A 21,176-nucleotide genomic window follows, 5' to 3' on the forward strand; every position below is an offset into this window, starting at 1 on the left:
AAGTGCTGTTTTTTTTTTTTTGCTTGTTTTTTTTGTTTTTGCTTTTGTGTTCATGTCCTTAATGTCTTGAACGTAAGGAGATACTGCTTGTTGTATTGGACTGTAGTTAGCACCTTTCCCGAAGAAATACTAAAAAGCATAAATAACTGGATCTACTCAGCTTATGCAGGTTGAAATCTTCAAGGAAGGACAGTATGCCATTTTAGGATGTGTAAATTAAGTTTAGGATGAATGAAAGCTGTCTAATGTCCTGTACATCTCAAGTGCTTCCTAATGTAAAATTTGTTGAATTGCTTCATATGCTATGATGTTAATTGGCTGGTTTCTAACCCTCCCACCTCAAAACAAAGGAAAACCCTCTATTTTTCAAACTTCTTTGTGTTTATTTTATTTTAATAGTTGTTTTTTGTTTGTTTCTAGGTTTTCTTTAGGAGACGCTAGAAGGCCACTTCATGAAACCGCAGTCTTGGTAGAAGATATTGTTCATACCCAGTTGATTAATTTGGTAAGAATGTATATCGCCTTGTACAGAATGACCCAACATAGAATGTTATTTCACTCACCACATATGGCTCTCCATGAATACTTTTTTCCCCTTCTATTTTTACTGTGTTAGCTCTGTTCACCAAAAGTAGCTTTCTTTAGCTGAGTGCTAAGAAAAAAAAAAAAGCATTTTTGTCATCTAATTAAAATAATTACTAAGGTTTAACCTCTCCCAAGATGTTTGCATTTTCAAAGAAGAAGGTGTTGAACCAAATGAAGATGTAGGGGCTAGAGGCAGCAGATGGTCCAGGGGAGAGAGGGCTGGACCTGGAGTGAGGAAGATCTAAGTTCAGTTCCAAGCTCAGACACTTACTTTGCTATATGACTCTAGGCAAGTCTCTTAACATCTACAGACAGATCTTTCTTTACATAAATGGACTAGTTCTTCGACTTCTATGTAAAATCATGTATGAATTTACCCATGGACTTGGAGAAAGGATGGAGGGAAAGGGAGCCACACAAGTCAGGCCAGCCATGTGGGGGCATAGCCAGTCATGTGGGAACATGGCTGGAACCAATAGGAAGAAGAGGTGTTGGGCACAGACAGGAGAAGATGGGGACATGTGTGAAAAGGGACAGACACACAGTTTCCCAGTGGGAACAGACATAAGACAGAAAAATGGGGACCTGAACTGTGGGTGGAGCAGGGCAAAGGTGTTGAATTTGAGATCAGGATACCTGAGTTCAAAGGCAATATGGTATAGAGGACAGGATGCTGTCTCTGGATTCCCAGGCCTGGGATTCAAATCTCTCCCTTGCCAGCTCTCTGACCTTTTATTCTCTGGGCTTCAATTCCCTAATTTATAAAATACATGATATGTAATATAATTTATTATATTAGAAAATATAAATTTATATAAAATAAGAGGACTGGGCCATATGGCCTTTGAGGAGCTTTCAAGTTCTCAATCTGCATTCCCATAATTTTCTGTGATCTAACTCTGATATATACTATCTCTCTGATCAGAGATATGTCACAACCTCTCTTCGTCTCAATTTCCTCATCTGTAAAACAGTGATAATGACATCTTTACTGCCTGCCACTCAGGGTTGTTGTGAGAAAGCACCAGATAACTCTGCAAGGGCTCTATTAGCATGAACTATCATTATTTACTTAAATTCCTTTTTTAAAAAATCATCTAAGCTCTAGTTATTATTTAGTTTATCATTCAGAAATAAAAGATAGCTCAAGTTATTTTTCTTCAAGCTTTGATTTAAAAATTTGTTATTGTTTTTATAAGCTTTCAACTAGATATTAATGGCCATTATCATCAAGTAGGAAGTTAATTCTTTTCCATCATTCCTGTAAACAGTTTTGGTCTTAGAGTCATTAAAGTTTGATCTGAACCACATCATAAAGGTTAAGTTAAAAATTCCAATTAGTCTCACAGACTTCAAGGTTAGGTTGGTTCCCTGACCTTCTAAAAATGTACATAATCAAGCTATGATGACCTTCATCATTATTGATAAGTATTTGCCCTTTGATTTTTTTTTTAAGTTGAAGTTTGGGTGAACCAGATTTTTAGTAATCTTAACAAACTGACTGTTGCTTGAAGACTTTTATCCTCTGACCTGGCAGTCACCTTAGAACATTTATTTACTTGGATAGTCTTCGTGTCTTCATGCTGTTTAATTTGGGGATTTTTTTTGCCAGTCTGTAAATGTGATCTTGACCACTGCTTCAGGAAGATCTACAGAAGACAAACATTAATTACAATGTGGAAATAGGATTAATTATTATCCAAGCATAGTGTGATGGAAAGAGAAATAGATTTGAACTTGAATTCAAATATGGGCTCTGCTACTTACTGCCTATGTGACCTTCGTCAAGATGCTTCCTCTCTCTAGGCTACAGTTTCCTCAACTGTAAAATTTGGCATTTGGACTTTCTGGTTCCTTCTACCAGGGATAATCCTTTGAGCATATTTTACAATTCTTTCCAGCCTTTTCTCTATATGTGGCTTATACTTAGGCACATGCATGCAGACACACATGCACAAACACATACATATATACATATATATACACACAGATTTTCTCTATAGGGAAATTTTCTTTTGTAGAAAGTCCTTTGTTGAGGCATAGTTGGACTCATAATAGCCTTATGCTCTAGAATTATCAAGCCTTCCCTGGGGAAGTTGTTGGTTAGGCTCTCCTTATCTCATTAGGACAATGAATCAGTAAACATTTATTAAGCGCCTACTATGTGCCAAGCACTGTGCTAAGTGCTGAGGATACAAAAATCAGCCAAAAAAATTGTTGCTGCCTTCAATGAGATTCCAATCTAATAGACAGGTAATATACTGGCTAAGGAATTCATGTTAGGCATGACAAATGAGGAAAGTTTTCCTGGAATTGGCTAAGGACTCTATCTTTGATTTTTATCATTGAGGCAAAAAAAAAAAAATTCACTAAGAGTGAAGCCACAATGTGTGTAGCCACAATGAGGAAATCAAGCAAGGGTCAGTAGTGGAGAATTGTGCTTTAGGAATACCAATTTAGTAGCTGTGTAGAGGATAGATTGGAAAGGAAAGGGATTTGAGGCAGGGCAGGCTGTTGTAGTATTTCGGGTACTAGCCTGAACAAAGGTTGTGGTTCTATGAGAATAAAGTAAAAGAGGTAAATGATAGGTATTATAGAGGTAGAATTAATAGGCCACTGAATGGATATTAGGATTAGGAAGAAAAAAAGAGTTGAAGATGGCCTTCCCTAAAATTGGAAATCTGGGTGACTTAGAGAAATAGTAGTACCTTTGAGAGCATTAGGGAAGTTAGAAGGAAGGATGGATTTTTGAGGGGAAGATGGTGAGTTCCATTTTAGATACGTTGAGTTTCAGATACCTATAGCATATTCATGTGGAAATTTCAAGCAGGTAATTGGTTTAACTTGAGCTTTGAAGAAATACGAAGACTGGGTAAGTAGATTTAGAAATGATCCGTATCGACAGAGTAACCACGTAGAACTTGCTGTTATCGGAAAGCAAGAATATTACAGAGAAAAAGGGCTAGGACACTGCACTGGGGGACTGAGAAGGAGCCATCAGACAATTATAAAGAAAACCAGGAAAGAGAAATGTTAGAAGAACTCAATAAGGAGAGGATAACCAATATGAAAAAGTAGTCATATTATACTCTGCAGTGGTCAAGACAGATGAGTACTGAGAAAAATACTCTGGATTTTACAATAGAAGAAGCATTAATTATGAAGAGGAAGCATCTGCTATATGCCAGGCACTGTACTAAATGTTTTACGAATACTATCTCTTTAATCCTCACATCCTTCCCTAATTGATAAATTGTCAAAGTATATGAACAGTCAGTTTTCAGAGGACAAAAATTAAAGCTATCTATATAAAGCTATATCTATAAAGCTATCTATATATCACGTGAAAAAATGCTCAAAATCACTATTGATTAGAAAAATGCAAATCAAAACAACTCTGAGGTACTACATCACACCTATCAGACTGAGTAACATGGCAAAACAAGAAAATGAAAAATGTGGGAGAAAATGTGGGAAAATTGGAATACTAATGCATTGTTGGTGAGGTTGTGAACTGATTCAACCATTCTGGAGAGCAATTTGGAACTATGCCTAAAAGGCTATAAAACTGTGCATAATACCCTTTGACCCAGAAATACCACTTCTAGGTCTGTATCCCAAAGAGATCATAAAAAATGGAAAAGGACTTATTTGTACAAAAATATTTGTAGCAGCTTTTTTGTGGTAACAAAGAATTGGAAATTGAGGGGATGCTCAGTAATTGGGGAATGGCTGAACAAGTTACGGTATATGAAGGTACTGGAATATTATTGTTCTATAAGAAATGATACTCAGGGAACTTCAGAAAAACCTGGAAAGACTGACATGAACTGATGCTGAGTGGAGTGAGCAGAATCAGGAGAACATTGTGCACAGTAATAGCCACATTGTGTGATGACTAATTTGTATAGACTTAGCTCTTCTCAGCAATGCATTGATCTAAGACAGCTCCAAAAGTCTCACAATGGAAAATGCTATCCACATCCAGAGAAAGAAATATGGAGTCTGAATGCAGATCTAAGTATACTGTTTGCTTTCTTTTTTGTTGTTGTTTATTTCTTTTTTCTTGTGGTTCCTTCCATTGATTCCAGTTCTTCTTTACAACATGACTAGTATGAAAATATGTTTAATGGGAATTTATATGTAAAGCCTATGTCAGATTGCATGCTGTCTTGGAGGGAGGGGCAAGAGGGGGAGAAAACTTAGAACTCAAAATCTTATGGAAGGTAAAGTTAAAACTAAAAGTAAATTAAATAATTGATTTGGGGGGAAAATGTGCTCCTTGAGGGCGGGAATTTTTTTTTTTTTATGTTTAGTACAGTGCCTGATACACAGTAAGGGCTTAATAAATTATTTGTAATAGGAAAAAAAAATGAGTAACTTTTAAAGACCTAATCTCAAATCATTTGAAGTCAATTCAGCATTTATTGAGAAATATGGAAAAGGTTTTGCTGGATGGTGTAATAAATAAATATCCATAATTATGTTTTTTAAAAAATCCTCACATCCCTGAAAAATAGGTGCTATTATTATATTGTGTGCAGGTAGATAGATGGAAAGGAAGGAAGCAAGGAAGGAAGGAAGGAAGGAAGGAAAAGAAATATATCTTCATTGGTGGAAGGAGGAGCCACAATGATGAAATCAACTATCTCTCATTATATTAGAATATTTTAAAACATATTTTACATAGAATAATAGGCTTTACAACTATAATACGTCTTTTAGACACCCTCTAATTCAATCTCATCTTACAGAAAAGGAAACTGAAGCCCAGAGAGGCTTAAATGAATTGACAAAGGTCACACAGTAAATGATAGAGTCAAGAGGAACCCAAGTCCTACTGTTTCTTTCTACTTATAGTATATTTCTAGGATGTTAGATTGCTCAAAGTAGTTGAAGAAGTCATAGCATTTATGTCGATAAATTAAATAACACATGTACAATCATGTAGTAGATTTAGAGCTGGAAGGTATCTTAAAGGCCTAGTTCAACTCTTCACTTTACAAATAAGAGAAACTAAAGAAGGCCTAAAGAGATTAAGTCACTTATCTAAGGTATTGTAGGTAATGTCAGAGCTAAGATTTGAATCCACATCCTTGGACTTTATCTAAATCAAATGTTCTTTCCAGTTTTTTTTCTTACTCTCAAATAAGAGTTCGAGAATTAGATTATCTCAACTAAATGTCATAATTAAGTAACTTAACCCTTACTTAATTTTAATTTAAATCATGGTGACTTTATGTTACCTCTTTAAAGAACGAAATAGATTTTAAGGGTTTTTTGTGTGTTTTACACAGAATAAAGCTGAGGATAGACTTGCTGGTTTGTTAGCTTCTCAGTTTTACTTAAGAATTCTTTTAAGGGAAGTGAAAGTCACTTTATTGACTTATTATTTTGACCTTTGACATAGAATGGAATACTTAAATTATAGACTTTTATATTCTGTGAAGTCCTTTTTTACATTCTGTGATTGCTTAGTAAATATTTCACATCTATTGTTTGAAATGTCATCTTTTATCATTAAATATACTCTCTCATCATCATCTAGTTGTTCCTTTTGTTATGTTAATTTTGAAAAAGAAACTAAGCTACTAAAAAAACCACCACATTTAATGGCATGAAATAAAAAGCAGTAGACTAGGAGGCAGAGGACCTGAGTTCTAGTTCAGCCTTTACCGCTAGCTGGCTATGATTTTAAGAAAATCATTTAAATTTCCTAGGTCATAGTTAACTCCTCTCTGAAATAAGGGGATAGAATTATATCATCTTGATAATGCTTTCACTACTAATGATCTCACTATCAATCTTGTAAGAATGAATACATCTGAAAACTAGATTCCTGTTTTCTTTTTTCTTCACATCTGAGTTAGGCTGCATCTTTGCCGTAACACATTTGTCTCACAATTGAATCTAAGAGCTTTCTTTTTTCCTTGCCTAATGTGAAGTCAAAGTATGTCACTTCTCTAGTAGGATTTCATTTTTGCAAGAAAATGTAGCAGTTGATCAAGTCCAGATTTAAGCTTCTGAATTATAAAAGAAGTTGCCTGTTTGATTACCTTTGATGGCAAGCTCTCTTCATATTTCGGAAGCTATTGCTCTAATTCTCAAGGTTTAACCCTATAATGTAGAACCCCAGTTGTAATCCACCCCCCTCCTTTTTTCTTTTTAATGTTATTGCTACACATCATTTTACATTAGCTATGGGGACACTGTGCAACCTGGGTGTCCTAAAAATTATAATCAAATGTGTATAAAGCTCTGGTATACTCAGTTTAATCCATTATCAAATGACAAAATACATGTAAAGTACTGTATCTGTCAGCTATTGTTAGTAGTTGTGATTATTTCCTCTAGAAAACTCTAGTACTCTTGGTACTATATTTTCTTCCTAGGGACAGCTCACCATGCTGAACACATTGGTGCTGTGTTGTTCTAGTAAGTACTAATCCGTGTCTGATCATGTCCAGTTTAATCACACAGTGATTTTATAATACATGTCAGCTCTTGAAAAATATATTTTAAAAATTAGTCTTGGGGATATAGTGAAAAATATGACAGTTTTGAGTAGCTAATAGTCATAGCCAGAAAGAGCAACCATTAATTAAATAAAAAGAATGATCATAGGGTTTATAAGAAATATTATCAGAAAACTAATTTAATCATTTGTTTATAATGGACATTTTAGTTATGATCTCATTGAAAGGCAGCATGGTGTGATAGAGTGCTGAACTAGAAGAAAGACCTGGGTTTAAATCTCATCTCAGATACTTACTAATTATATGATCATAGACAAGTCACTTAACCTCCCTTTGCCTTGGTTTACTCATCTGTGAAGGGGGATAATATTATCTATACAGTGTGCCTCACAAGATTGTTATGAGTTGAAATGAGGTCATTCGATTCAATTAAATAGGGATTTACTAAGTATATAAGGCATTTGCAAACTAAGGCACTATAGAAATTATAGTCATTACTTTTATTATTGATTGGTGGATGTTAGTTTTGGTATGTCTGACTAGCCAGCTTGCTATATGTCTGTGTTTCTATTTCTGTATTTCCACCCACCGTTAAAGTCCTTTTTCAGGTGTTCCTGGGTTCCTAAATCCTGAATCAATAGAGTCCAAATTCTAGTAGGTCTTACAAGGGGACACTAGTTTAAACTTGATAATGACTATATTCTGAAGAACATCCCAGCCTTTACATTATGAATATTTTGTTCACTATAACTTATGAAGATATTTTACTTTAAGTCTGTGTCAGTGAAGTTAGTCCCCACATTGATGAAAAAGTAGATCTTTTCTGAAGGTGCCATACACAACTGAGAAATAGGTATACTCCTTTATATCCCTGTTCAATATATTATATTATATGTGTGTGTATTATAATACTTTATATTATACATTTCTTTTTTGACCCTATCCTCTCCTCAAGAGTCTGTTTTGCTTTGACCACTGTCTCCCTTAATCTACCCTCTCTCCTCTCTTCCTTCCCCTTTCTTTTAGCCCCTTTCTCTTCTACTTCCCTGTTGGGTAATATGAACTTCTATACCCCACTGTGTTTGTATGCATGTTCTTCCCTCCTTGAACCAGTTCAGATGAGAGTGAGATTCAAGTATTGTTCACTCTCCCCATTCCCCCCTCTACTGCATAAGCTCTTCCTTTTATGTCTCATTTATGTGAGATAATTTTCCCTATTATTCCCTCCCCCTTCTCCCAGTGTATCCCTCTTTCTCTTCCATTCTTCTTTTAAAATCATCCCAACATAATAGAATCACACACATGGCCTCTGTCTAAGCAGGCTGCCTGTAACAGTCCTAGTGATGATAATGATTTGAGGGGTTACATGTATCATCTTCTCATATAGAAATATAAACAATAAAACTTGTTTAGTCTCTTATGATTTTTATGCTTCTTTTGAGTCTTATGTTTGAATGCCACATTTTTTATTCTGCTCTCTTTTAAGCAGGAATGCTTGCAAGTCTTCTTTTTCTCTAAATATTGGTTTTCCCCCATGTGAGCTTATATTCAGTTTTGTTAGGTAAGTTATTCTTGGTTGTAATCCTAGCTTCATTATCTTCTGGAATACTTATTCCTAGCTCTCTATTCCTTTTTAATGGTAGTTCCTAAATTTTATATGATCCTGACTGTGCCTTCGTGGTTTTTGAATTATACCTTTCTGTCTGCTTGTAGCATTTTATCCTTGACCTGAGAGTGCTGGATTTTGGCCTCAATAATCCTGGAAGTTTTTTTTTTTTTGGAAGTTTTCATATTGGGATTTCACTTAGCAGGTTGCCAGTGGATTCTTTTGTTTTCTACTTTGCCCTCTGGTTCTATCATATCTGGGTAGTTTTCCTTTATTATTTCTCAAAATATGATGTCTGGGTTCTTTTTTTGTTCATGTGCATGTCTTTCAGGTAGTCCATTCATTTTTTTAAACCTGTTTCCAATTAGTCATGTGGAAAGAAGAGTCAGAACAAAAGGGAATAAAAAACATGAGAAAGAGGGAAAAAAGGGAAAGTACCATCATGAGTCCCTTGTTAATTGTCTCAGATTATTGTGTTGCTGAGAAGAGCTGAGTCTAGCAAAGTCAGTCATCACACACTGTGGCTGTTACTGTGTACAATATTCTCCTGGTTCTGCTCATTTCATATAGCATCAGTGCATGTAAGTTTTTCTGAAATCTGTCTACTCATCAGTTCTTATAGAAAAATAGTATTCCATTACATTCATATACCACAACTAGTGCAGCCATTCCCGAATTGATGGGCATCCCCTCAATTTGCACTTCGTTGCCACCACAAAAAGAGATGCTTTGAATATTTTTGTACATGTAGGTTCTTTTCCCATTTTTATGATCTCTTTGGGATACAGACCTAGTATTGGTATCGCTGGATCAAAGGGTATGCATAGTTTTATAGCCCTTTGGTTATAGTTCCAAATTGCTCTCCAAAATGGTTAGATTAAAAGGTGGAGGGTTTTTTGGATTTGTTTTGTTTTTTGAGGCAATTGGAGTGAAGTGACTTGCCCAGGGTCACACAGCTAGTAAGTATTTAAGGCTACATTTGAACTCAGCCCTCCTGACTCCAGGACTGGTGCTCTATCCAGTGCACCACCAAGCTGACCCCCCCAATCATTCTTAAATTATCTCTCCTCAATCTATTTTCCGGGTCTTTTTCCTATGAGATATTTCACATTTCAGGCTTTTGACTTTATTTTTTTTTTTATAAATTTCTTTATTTATTTTTAGTTTACCACACACGGTTCTACATAGTTTTGAGTTCCAGTTTTTCTCCACTCCCTCCCCCCTCCCTCCCCAAGATGGCATGAAGTCTCATATAACTGTCATGTGTAACTTCACATTGAATTAAATTATGCACTAGTCAAGTCGTGGAGAAGAATTTTGACCAATGGAATGAATCATGAGAAAGAAGAAACAGAACCAAAAAAAAAAACAAAACCCCAAAAACAAAAACAAAAGAGAAGCAGAAAAGGCGAGCATGTAGTGTGCCTCAGTCTGTATTCAAACTTCACAGTTCTTTCTCTGAATGAAGATAGCATTCTCCATCGTGAGTCCCCTGGAGTTGTCCTTGCCCTTTAGGTTGCTGAGAAAAGCGCAGTATGTCAGGGTTGGTCCTCACGGAATCCATATATCTGTGGCTGTGCACAACGTTCTTCTGGCTCTGCTCCGCTCACTCAGCATTATGTCGTGTAGGTTTTTCCAGGTTGTTATGAAGTCTGCATCATCCCCATTTCTTATGGCACAATAGTATTCCATCACCTTCATATACCACAGCTTGTTCAGCCATTCCCCAATTGATGGGCATCCCTTTGCTTTCCAATTCTTGGCTACCACAAAGAGAGCTGCTATAAATATTCTTGTACATATGGGTCCTTTTCCCGCTTGCATGATTTCTTTGGGATACAACCCTAGAAGTGGTATTACTGGGTCAAAGGGTATGAACATTTCTATAGCCCTTTGGGCATAGTTCCACACCGCCCTCCAAAATGGCTGGATCAGCTCACAACTCCACCAGCAATGCAACAATGTTCCAATTTCCCCACATCCTTTCCAGCATTTATCATTCTCCTGATTTGTTATTTTAGCCAATCTGACAGGAGAGATGTGGTATCTAAGAGTTGTTTTGATTTGCATTTCTCTAATCAGCAGCGATCCAGAGCATTTTTCCATATGCCTGTAGATAGCTTTAATTTCTTCCTCTGAAAACTGCCTGTTCATATCCTTTGACCATTTCTCAATTGGGGAATGGCTTGTATTCCTATATATTTGGCTTAGCTCCCTGTATATTTTAGAGATGAGGCCTTTATCAGAGATACTAGTTGCAAAGATTTTCTCCCAATTTTCTGCTTCCCTCCTAATTCTTGTTGCATTGGCTTTTTTTGTACAAAAACATTTCAATTTGACATAATCAAAATTATCCATTTTGCATTTTGTAATGCTCTCTATCTCTTGTTGGGTCATGAATTCTTTACTTTTCCACAAATCTGATAAGTAAACTATTCCTTGCTTTCCCAAATTACTTAGAGTATCAACTTTTACTCCTAAATCATGAACCCATTTTGACTTTATTTTGGTATATGGTGTAAGATATTGGTCTATGCCCAGTTTTTGCCCTACCATTTTCCAATTTTCCCAACAGTTTTTGTGAAATAGTGAATTATTAGCCCAGAAACTGGCTTCTTTGGGTTTATCAAAGAGTAGATTGCTAAACTTGTTGATTTCACCTACTTGTGTACCTATCCTATTCCACTGATCCACACCCCTGTTTCTTAACCAGTACCAGGCAGTTTTGATGACTGCTGCTGTGTAGTACAGTTTAATATCTGGTGTGGCTAAACCACCATCTCTAGCATGTCTTTTCATTAATATCCTAGATACTCTAGACCTCTTGTTTTTCCAAATGAATTTTGTTATTATTTTGTCCAGCTCAGTAAAAAAATTTTTTGGTAGTTCGATTGGTATGGCACTGAATAGATAGATTAATTTAGGTAGAATTGTCATTTTTATTATATTAGCTCGGCCTAACCATGAGCAACTGATATTTCTCCATTTATTTAGATCTGATTTTATTCGCGTGAAAAGTGTTTCATAGTTATGTTCATATAGGCCCTGGGTTTGTCTTGGCAAATAGACTCCCAAATATTTTATAGTGCCTTCAGTAACTTTGAATGGAATTTCTCTTTCTATCTCTTGCTGTTGGGCTTTGTCAGTAATGTATAGGAATGCTGAGGATTTGTGTGGGTTTATTTTATATCCTGCAACTTTGCTAAAGTTGTTTATTATTTCAAGTAGTTTTTTACTTGATTCTCTAGGATTCTCTAGATAAATCATCATATCATCTGCAAAAAGTGATAATTTAGTTTCTTCTTTTCCTATTCTAATTTCCTTCAATTTCTTTTTCTTCTCTTATTGCTACAGCTAATGTTTCTAGTAACCAAATTGAATAATAGGGGTGATAATGGACATCCTTGTTTCACCCCTGATCTTATTGGGAATGCATCTAGTTTATCCCCATTACAAATAATGCTTGTTGATGGTTTTAGGTAGATGCTATTTATAATTTTGAGGAAGGTTCCACTTATTCCTATGCTTTCTAGTGTTTTTAATAGGAATGGGTGTTGTACTTTGTCAAAGGCTTTTTCTGCGTCTATTGAGATGATCATATGGTTTCTGCTAGTTTTGTTGTTGATATGGTCAATTATGCTAATAGTTTTCCTAATATTGAACCAGCCTTGCATTCCTGGAATAAATCCTACCTGGTCATGGTGTATTATTCTCGTAATGAGTTGCTGCAATCTTTTTGCTAATATTTTATTTAAAATTTTTGCATCAATATTCATTAGGGAAATTGGTCTATAATTTTCTTTCTCTGTTTTAACTCTACCTGGTTTGGGTATTAGTACCATATTTGTGTCATAAAAAGAATTTGGTAGGACTCCTTCTTCACCTATTTTCCCAAATAGTCTACAAAGTATTGGAATTAGTTGTTCTTTAAATGTTTGATAGAATTCACATGTATAACCATCTGGCCCTGGAGATTTTTTCCTAGGGAGTTCGGTGATGGCCTGCTCAATTTCTTTTTCTGATATGGGGTCATTAAGAAATTTCACTTCGTTCTCTGTTAGTCTGGGCAGTTTATGTTTTTGTAGATATTCATCCATATCTCTAAGGTTGTCAAATTTATGGGCATACAGTTGGGCAAAATAATTCCTAATTATTGTTTTGATTTCCTCTTCATTAGAGGTGACCTCACCCTTTTCATTTTTTATACTGGTAATTTGATTTTCTTCTTTCTTTTTTTTAATCAAATTGGCCAAAGGTTTTTCAATTTTATTGGTTTTTTCATAAAACCAGCTCTTTGTTTTATTTATTAATTCAATAGTTTTCTTGGTTTCAATTTTATTAATCTCTCCTTTGATTTTCAGTGTTTCTAATTTGGTATTTAATTGGGGGTTTTCAATTTCCTCTTTCTCTAGCTTTTTCAGCTGTCTGCCCAGATCATTGATCTCCTCTTTCCCTATTTTATTCATGTAGGCATTTAGAGATATAAAACTTCCCCTAAGAACTGCTTTTGCTGTATCCCATAAGTTTTGGTATGTTGTTTCATTATTGTCATTCTCTTGAATGAAATTATTAATTGTTTCTCTGATTTGTTCTTTGGCCCACTCACTCTTTAGAATTAAATTATTTAGTTTCCAATTAGTTTTTAGCTTATTTTTCCATGGTACTTTATTAAAAATGATTCTTATTGCATCATGATCTGAAAAGGATGCATTGACTACTTCTGCTTTTCTGCACTGGATTGTGAGGTTTTTATGCCCTAGTACATGGTCAGTTTTTGAGTATGTGCCATGTACTTTTGAGAAGAAAGTATATTCCTTTTTATCCCCATTCAGTTTTCTCCAGAGGTCTATCATATGTGCCTTTTCTATAATTCTGTTTACCTCCTTAAGTTTTTTCTTATTTATTTTGAGGTTAGATTTATCAAGTTCAGAAAGGGGGAGGTTGAGGTCTCCCAATATTATAGTTTTGCTGTCTATTTCTTCCTGTAACTCCCTTAACCTCTCCTCTAAGAATTTGTATGCCTTACCACTGGTGCATATATGTTAAGCAATGATATTGCTTCATTGTTTATGGTGCCTTTTAGCAGGATATAATGTCCTTCCTTATCTCTTTTAATTAGATCTATCTTTACTTTTGCTTTGTCTGAGATTAGGATTGCTACACCTGCTTTTTTTACTTTAGCTGAGGCACAATATATTTTACTCCAGCCTTTTACCTTAACCCTATGTGTATCCCCCTGTTTCAGATGCGTTTCTTGTAAACAGCATATTGTAGGATTATGGTTTTTAATCCATTCTGCTATCTGCTTCTGTTTTGTGAGAATGTTCATCCGCTGCACGTTCAGGGTTATGATTTCTATCTGTGTCTTTTTCTCCATCCTAATTCCCCCTGTTTATGCTTTTATTTCTCCCTTTCCCCTTCTCCTGCCCAACAAAGTTTTGCTTTTGACCGCCGCTTTCCTCAGTTAACCCTCCCTCTTTATTCCCCTTCCTTATCTTACCGTTACCCACTTGCTACTTCTCCTCTTCCTTCTGCCCTCCCCCCTCCCTTTTACCCCCCTTTCCCTCCCACTTTCCGTAGGACAAGTTAGATTTCTAAACTTATCAGAGTATGTTATTCCCTTCTTGAACTAGATCAGATGACAGTAAAGCTCAAATACTGCTCTTCTCCCTCCCTTCTTTCCCTCTACTATAATATGTTTTTTTTGCCACTTCCTTTGGTGTAATTTACCCTTTTCTACAACCTCCTTACCACTTCCCTCATAGCCCTCCCTTTATATCTCTTATTTATATTTTATATCTTTACATCAGTTAATTTATACAGGCATTCACAACCTATGTATATCCCTTTCATTTGTCATAATAGTTGTACCATTCACAAGAATGACTTATATATGTATATGTATATATATATATATATATATATATATATATATATATATATATATATACATAGAAAACATACATAAGATGATATAATCCCACATAAAGATGTAAACAACCTAAGCTTATTGGTTAATGAGGTTTGTGGGGTTTTTCCCCCTGGTTACCTTTTTATGTCTCTCTTGAGTTTTGTATTTGGAGATCAAATTTTCCATTGAGTTCTGGCCTTTTCATCAGGAAGGTCTGGAATTCCCTTATTTCATTGAATGTCCATCGCCTTGCCTGGAAAATTATGCTTAGTTTTGCTGGGTAGTTGATCCTTGGTTGTAGTCCCAGCTCCTTTGCCCTTCGGAATATCATATTCCAATTTCTCCTGTCTTTTAATGTGGAAGCTGAGAGATCCTGCGTGATCCTGACTGTAGTTCCACGATATTTGAATTGCTTCTTTTTGGCTGCTTGCAGTATTTTCTCCTTGAGTTTATAGCTCTGAAATTTGGCTATAATATTTCTTGGTGTTTTCAGTTTGGGATCTCTTTCAGGGGGTGATCGGTGAATTCTTTCAATGACTATTTTGCCCTCTGGTTCTAGGACCTCTGGGCAGTTGTCTTTGATAATTTCTTCAAGGCTCCTTTTTTCATCGTGGATTTCCGGTAGACCAATAACTCTCAAATTGTCTCTCCTGGATCTATTTTCCAGGTCAGTTGTTTTGCCAATCAGATATTTCACATTTTTTTCTATTTTTTCATTCTTTACGTTTTGTTTTATTACTTCTTGATGCCTCATAGATTCATTAGCTTCCACTTGCTCAAGTCTAATTTTGAATGAGTTAGTGTTTACATTTTGCTTTTGAGTCTCCATTTTCAATTGGTTGATTTCACCTCTCAGGGTGTCCTTTTCTCTCTCTAGATTCTGAATCTCCGTAGCCATTTCGCCAATCTTATTCTTTAGGGATTTGATTTCATCAGTGGATTTTTTCTCCCTTTTTTCCATTTTTTCCATATTTTCTTTTAGCTCCCTAATTTGGTTTTTAAAATCCTCCTTTAGCTCTTCCAGCAGTGCTTTTTGGGCTGGAGACCAGTTCATATTAGCTTTTGTGGTATCTGATGTATCTACCGTGTCATTGCCGTCCTCCTCCATATCAATATTTTGTTCCTGCCTGTCTCCATAAAAAGAATCTATTGTCCTCGGTTTTTTTGTATTCTTCTTCATGTTTGTTGTTTTCCCTTTTCCTGGTGTTACAATGAATTTCTAGCTTTGGGCTCTGTGTCCCAGCTTTCTTATTCTGGGGGTTGTGAGTCTAGAATTATAACCTTCAGTTTCCTGAGGTGTGGGGGAGGAGTCTGGCTCCCTGGCATCTCACTCCCTGTGGGTGCTCTCCAGCACTTGCTTTTCAGCAATGGTCTCAGCTGTTTGTTGTTTGAGCTGATGTCTGGCACTTCCCCTGGGGGAGCAAGGTTATGTCTGGGCTCTTGGCGTTGACTCCTTTCTAGTATTTGTCTTGTGAGGCCCCACTACTCTCTCCTCTGTTTCACTTCTCTTTTTTTTTTTTTTCCCGAGGAATTCTCTGGGTGACGGGGGAAGGGATTAGAGCCGTTTACCTGGCCATTGAGTCTTCCGGAAGTTCAAGAAGCCGAGCTCCTGGGTTTTGCAAGCGTCAGGACTGGGTGTTTTCACGGCCGGTGGCCGTTGCGCTGCCTCTCGTCGCTCCCACAGACTGCCGTCCTGTGTTGGGAGTCCTGGGGATCTCTGCCGGTTTTGGGCGCCCAGCTTTCTCCCAGCCTGTCTCCCACGTGGATTTCTCGGCCAGCCGCTTCCGCGTTGGTCTGGAGCAGCTCCGCACTGAGCACTCTCCGAGCCTGCAGGTTCGTTCCTCAGGCCTTTCAGACTCTTCCGGCTCGGAAATTTGCCCCACGCAGACTGCTCGCGGTTTCTGACTCTCTCAAATCTGCTCAAATTCACTTTTTTATAGGAATCTGACAGACCTTGTGAGAGAGCTCCGGTAAGACGATGCCTTCATGCGGCCATCTTGGCTCCGCCCCCCTATTTTACTGTTTCTTGATGCCTGCTCATTTTGGAAGACTTATTTTCAAGGAGTTACATACTTTAATATTTTTATGCCTTTTATCGAGCTTAATTTTCTTGCTTAGGTCTCATTTCTTCTCCCAATTTTTCCTCTATCATTTTTACATGTTTTACAAAGTCTTTTTCCCCCTCCTTTTTAAAATCACTTTTAGTGCCTCTAGGAACTCCTGTTGGGCTTGTATCTAATCTGACTTTTCTTTGAGGCTTTGCTTATGGTTGTTTTCAACTCATTGTCTTTTTCTATGTTTGTGTCTTGAGCCATATTAGCTTTTTATTTGCATATTCATTTTTGTTGGCACATCTGTCCAGTCTGCTTATTGAAATTGGACTTTATGTCATGTTGGGCTCTGCTCCCCCAGGGGGTGGGGAATGTCTGGTCTGAGCTTTTATCTTATACGTTCTTTTGCTGCTTTCACAGCTCAGTCTGGGACCCTTGAGTTTTGGTGCTTCCAAACTGGTATGATTCCAGGAAGAGGATCTGTTTACTGCTTTTGTACTATATAAATTCCTGACCCAATTTGAGTTTGTTGACTTGTGTATGGTTGAGTGTCTGTAGACTGCTACTGGACACCATCACAGTTAGCCTTCTGGGAGGTTGTTTAGGTTCAGAGTGAATGAACTGCTGACTGCCCCTTGGTTTTGGTCTCCTGCCGTGGTTTATTCTATTGTAGGCTTATGTGTGAGGCTAAAGTTTAGAACTATGCTGCTCTTTGCCCCAGAGCCATGCAGCTGTGGTTCTGGAACTTGTTCCTTGCTCTTTACTAAGGATAGGGCCTCTGCTTCCTTAGGACTGTGACCTCTCCTTTTTCTCTTGGCATTATGACCTAGAACTGGGTAATGGGTAACAGAGCTGCCAGATGGCACTCATTCTTGCTTTCAATGCTAGTACAGGGGTCTGCTGGGATCTCTTTCTGCCTAGGTATTCAGTCCCTTTACTGTCCCTAAACACTGGGCTGATTCTGCCTGCTGCTACTGGGCTGTACTCCTGGCAAGTGCTCACCCACGTGTTCTCGCAGCTTTTCTTCTGTCTTCCCAAGCTATCCTTGTCTGGACAAATGACTCACTCTGATTTTTTTATGCGTTCCTCAATCAGAATTCAGTTGGGCACATTTTCTAGGTCTTTGTCAAGAAGGATGTGGAGCTAAGACACAATTTCTTCCTCTCACTTCTTCCTTATTGACTTTACCCACCAATAGTCAGTATTTTAAAATGTTGAATTATAGGTAGCCCCGTATTTATTTTCAATATTGCCCTCACCCACCTCATATCTGTGACTCTGTCCATTGTATCTGTAACTGTAGAATGTTTCTGTCAAATTTGAGAAGAAAATATAGGGGAGAAAGGTTTTTTCAGTAGTTATGCTTATCTACAGAAGTTCTCAAGGGAGGGAAGTAGCTAGAGTGGGGTAAGGGGTTGAGATGATGTTTATGGACTATATACTGTATATAAAGTGTTGGAAGCAAAATGTGTTAGGGGCTAATCCCTAAACTTCCAAGGGCTTATAATCTAGTTGGTATCTAGCCATAATGTTAAGTTCTGCCTCTGGTATTTACTGTCATTACTCCTATAGAGAGAAGAGGTGGATCTCAGATTCATATTAGGCATGGGTGGATTGAGCAGATATTAGAGTAATTTTTGTCACCAGCTGATTTTTGCTGTAATCTAAGAAGGCCAAGTTACACCCTAGGTTCCTCTCATTGCCTGTGTGCTAACACAAAAATGCCCCCAATCAGAGATCCCTATTTTTCCAGAACACAGACATGATCAACTCCTTAACTTAATGAATCTCAAGAAATAAAAAAAACCCTAGAGAGTTACATCAGCTCACACTAAAAGATGAATAATGACATAGACCACCATAATCAAAGATCTGTCCTACTCCAGATCCCCATCACCAACAGAGTTCATGAACTTTGTTTTATGATATAAATATTCTTATGATTGCTTTGAGTTTCCCTAAACCAGGTTGGTCAGTGACAATATTAACCAAATATTAATATTAACCCCAAAAAAGGTTTTAAGCTTTTTAGATTTTTAAAAAAACTTTTGTAAAGCTACATAGTATGAGATATATATGTGTGTGTGTGACTTTCAAAATTTTATTATGTTGAAATAAATACTTAATTTGACTTTGTAATTGAATTTGTTATTGAATTCATGTATATAAGCATGCCTTCAAATTGCAATGATTGCCAAGGAATGGCAGTCTATTAGTTGCCATTATTATATTATTAATCTGTTATTGTCACTGTCCAGTCTCTATTCCCCACCTTCCACTATTTCCTACACCTCTATGTTGTAATGACCACTCCTGCTGTTGCCCTCTTTGGAGTGTATATACAACTTTTAAATATATTTTCAAGTTCCTAGTTCAATTTCATAAATAAATTCTTCTACTTTAGTGGCACATACAGCTTTTAAAGTTTCATACTTTTGTCCATGTTGGGCAATGTTACACCTTTAGCTTTGAATCCATAGGCTACCTTCTGGGATTGCTCTAATATCAAGTAAATATTCTTCTCACTATTGTGCCAGATGCAGAAACTGGAAAGCCTTATAGTCTATGGCCAGTATGTCTCTTGACTTAACATGTCTCTTGACTTAAGATCTTGACAGCTAACATGTGAAATAGTTCAGTAAAGAATAGGGGCTATCTTATTGCAAAATAACGTGTTTGATATATTTTAACCAAGATAACAGAACTTATATATTTATATAAAGCTGTCACATTCAGAGTAGTCACACATAATTTGTTCATCTAACTTCATGCTATTATTTGGATAACAGAAATAATTTTACATATGCAGAAACCTGGGTTGTTGGTTTTTTTTGTTTGTTTATTTGTTTTTTACTTCAAATGCTGTGCTCTTTTGATTATCCTCAGTGGCTTTTAAAATAAAGCCTTAGGGAGAAGAGATTCAGAATGATAATTTAGATCTGAAAGGGAACATAGTGACTGTATCATCTACCCATAATAATAATAATAATGCTAATCATCACTAGCATTTGTATAAAACTTTAAGGTTCACAATGCACTTTACATGCATTAACTCATTTTTTCCTCACAACAACACTGTGAAGTAGTTGCTAAACTATTATTATCCCCATTTCACTGATGAGGAAACTGAGCCTCAGAGAGGTTAAATGACCCCAGGTCACATGGCTAGTGTCTGAGGCAAGGCTTAATCTCCCATCTTTCTGACTCCAAGGCCAGCACTTTATCCTCTACACTAGAGGTTCCTAAATTTATTTGGCTTACTGCCCTCTTTAAAAAAAAAATACTCAGCACTCCCCAGAAATCTACTTTAACTGTTTAATGGTTTTTTAAAAAAAATTGTGTTGTTTCAAAAAATATATATATTTTTTTAAATGACATATCTTAAATTCAATAATTTATTGTAAATTTTTAGGTTTCTTCCTGCTTTGAAATTTTGATGACACAATATTGCAGCATGTAACCAAATGGCATCATATTATAAACAAGTCATTACATGCACATATTCCTGCTGAGGCATGCTGGACTTCCTGACAGGCTTACTTGCCAACACTTGCTTGTTAAGACCTGTTGTCAGACTTGACCACTGATAGGTTATAACTTGCATTATTTGGAAAATAATGTAATCACTAGGACTTTAACCCTGTTACACAACAGATGAAGGATGTAGAAACAGTTTTTCAAAAAACACTGCCAGCTATTGATTTTGGAATTAGACAAATGTCATTCAGAGTCTACACTGTTGGGTTTTTTTTTGAATTTTTATCATTTTTATTTAATATTTTAGTTTTTAACACTGATTTCCACAAGATTTTGAGTTATAAATTTTCTCCGCATTTCTACCCTCCCCCCCATTCCAAGATGGCATATATTCTGATTCCCTCATTCCCCAATTGACCCTCCCTTCTGTCACCCACTTCCCCCCATCCCCTTTTACCTTACTTTCTTGTAGGGCAGGATAGATATCTGTGCCCCATTCCCAATATATCTTGTTTCCCAGCTGCATGCAAAAACAACTTTTTTTTTTTGAGCATCTGCTTTTAAAACTTTGAGTTCCAAATTCTCTCCCCTCCTCTCTTCCCACCCACCCTCCTTAGGAAGGCAAGCAATTCAACATAGGTTACACATGTATCATTATATAAAACACTTCCACAACACTCATGTTGTGAAAGGCTTAACTATATTTCCTTCCATCTATCCTGTCTCCATTTATTCAGTTTTCTCCCTTGACCCTGTCCCTTTTCAAAAGTGTTTGCCTTTGATTACCTCCTCCCCTTATCTGTCCTCCCTTCTATCATCCACCCTTTTTTATCCCCTTCCTGTTACTTTCTTGTGGAGTAAGATACCCAATTGAGTGTGAGTGTTATTCCCTTCTCAAGTCAAATCTGATGAGAGCAAGATTCACTCATTCTCCCTCACCTGCCTGCTCTTCCCTTCCAGCAGAATTGCTTTTTCTTGCCACTTTTATGTGAGATAATTTACCCCATTCTATCTCTCCCTTTGTCCCTCTCTCAATATATTCCTCTCTCACCTCTTAATTTGATTTCATT

General features: G+C 36.6%; 1 protein-coding gene across 2 annotated transcripts in view; it reads left to right on the forward strand.

Moving 5' to 3' along the window:
• SUPT3H (SPT3 homolog, SAGA and STAGA complex component) overlaps positions 1–21,176 on the forward strand; it is a 706,568-nt gene that overhangs the window by 375,165 nt on the left and 310,227 nt on the right. For both annotated transcript variants that reach the window (XM_036767517.1, XM_036767518.1), the window contains exon 3: positions 421–505. In XM_036767517.1, the coding sequence (XP_036623412.1) occupies positions 421–505 (85 nt within the window). The remainder of the gene's footprint in view (positions 1–420; positions 506–21,176) is intronic.

The sequence above is a fragment of the Trichosurus vulpecula genome, chromosome 7 (assembly GCF_011100635.1).
Source record: "Trichosurus vulpecula isolate mTriVul1 chromosome 7, mTriVul1.pri, whole genome shotgun sequence".
NCBI lineage: Eukaryota > Metazoa > Chordata > Mammalia > Diprotodontia > Phalangeridae > Trichosurus > Trichosurus vulpecula.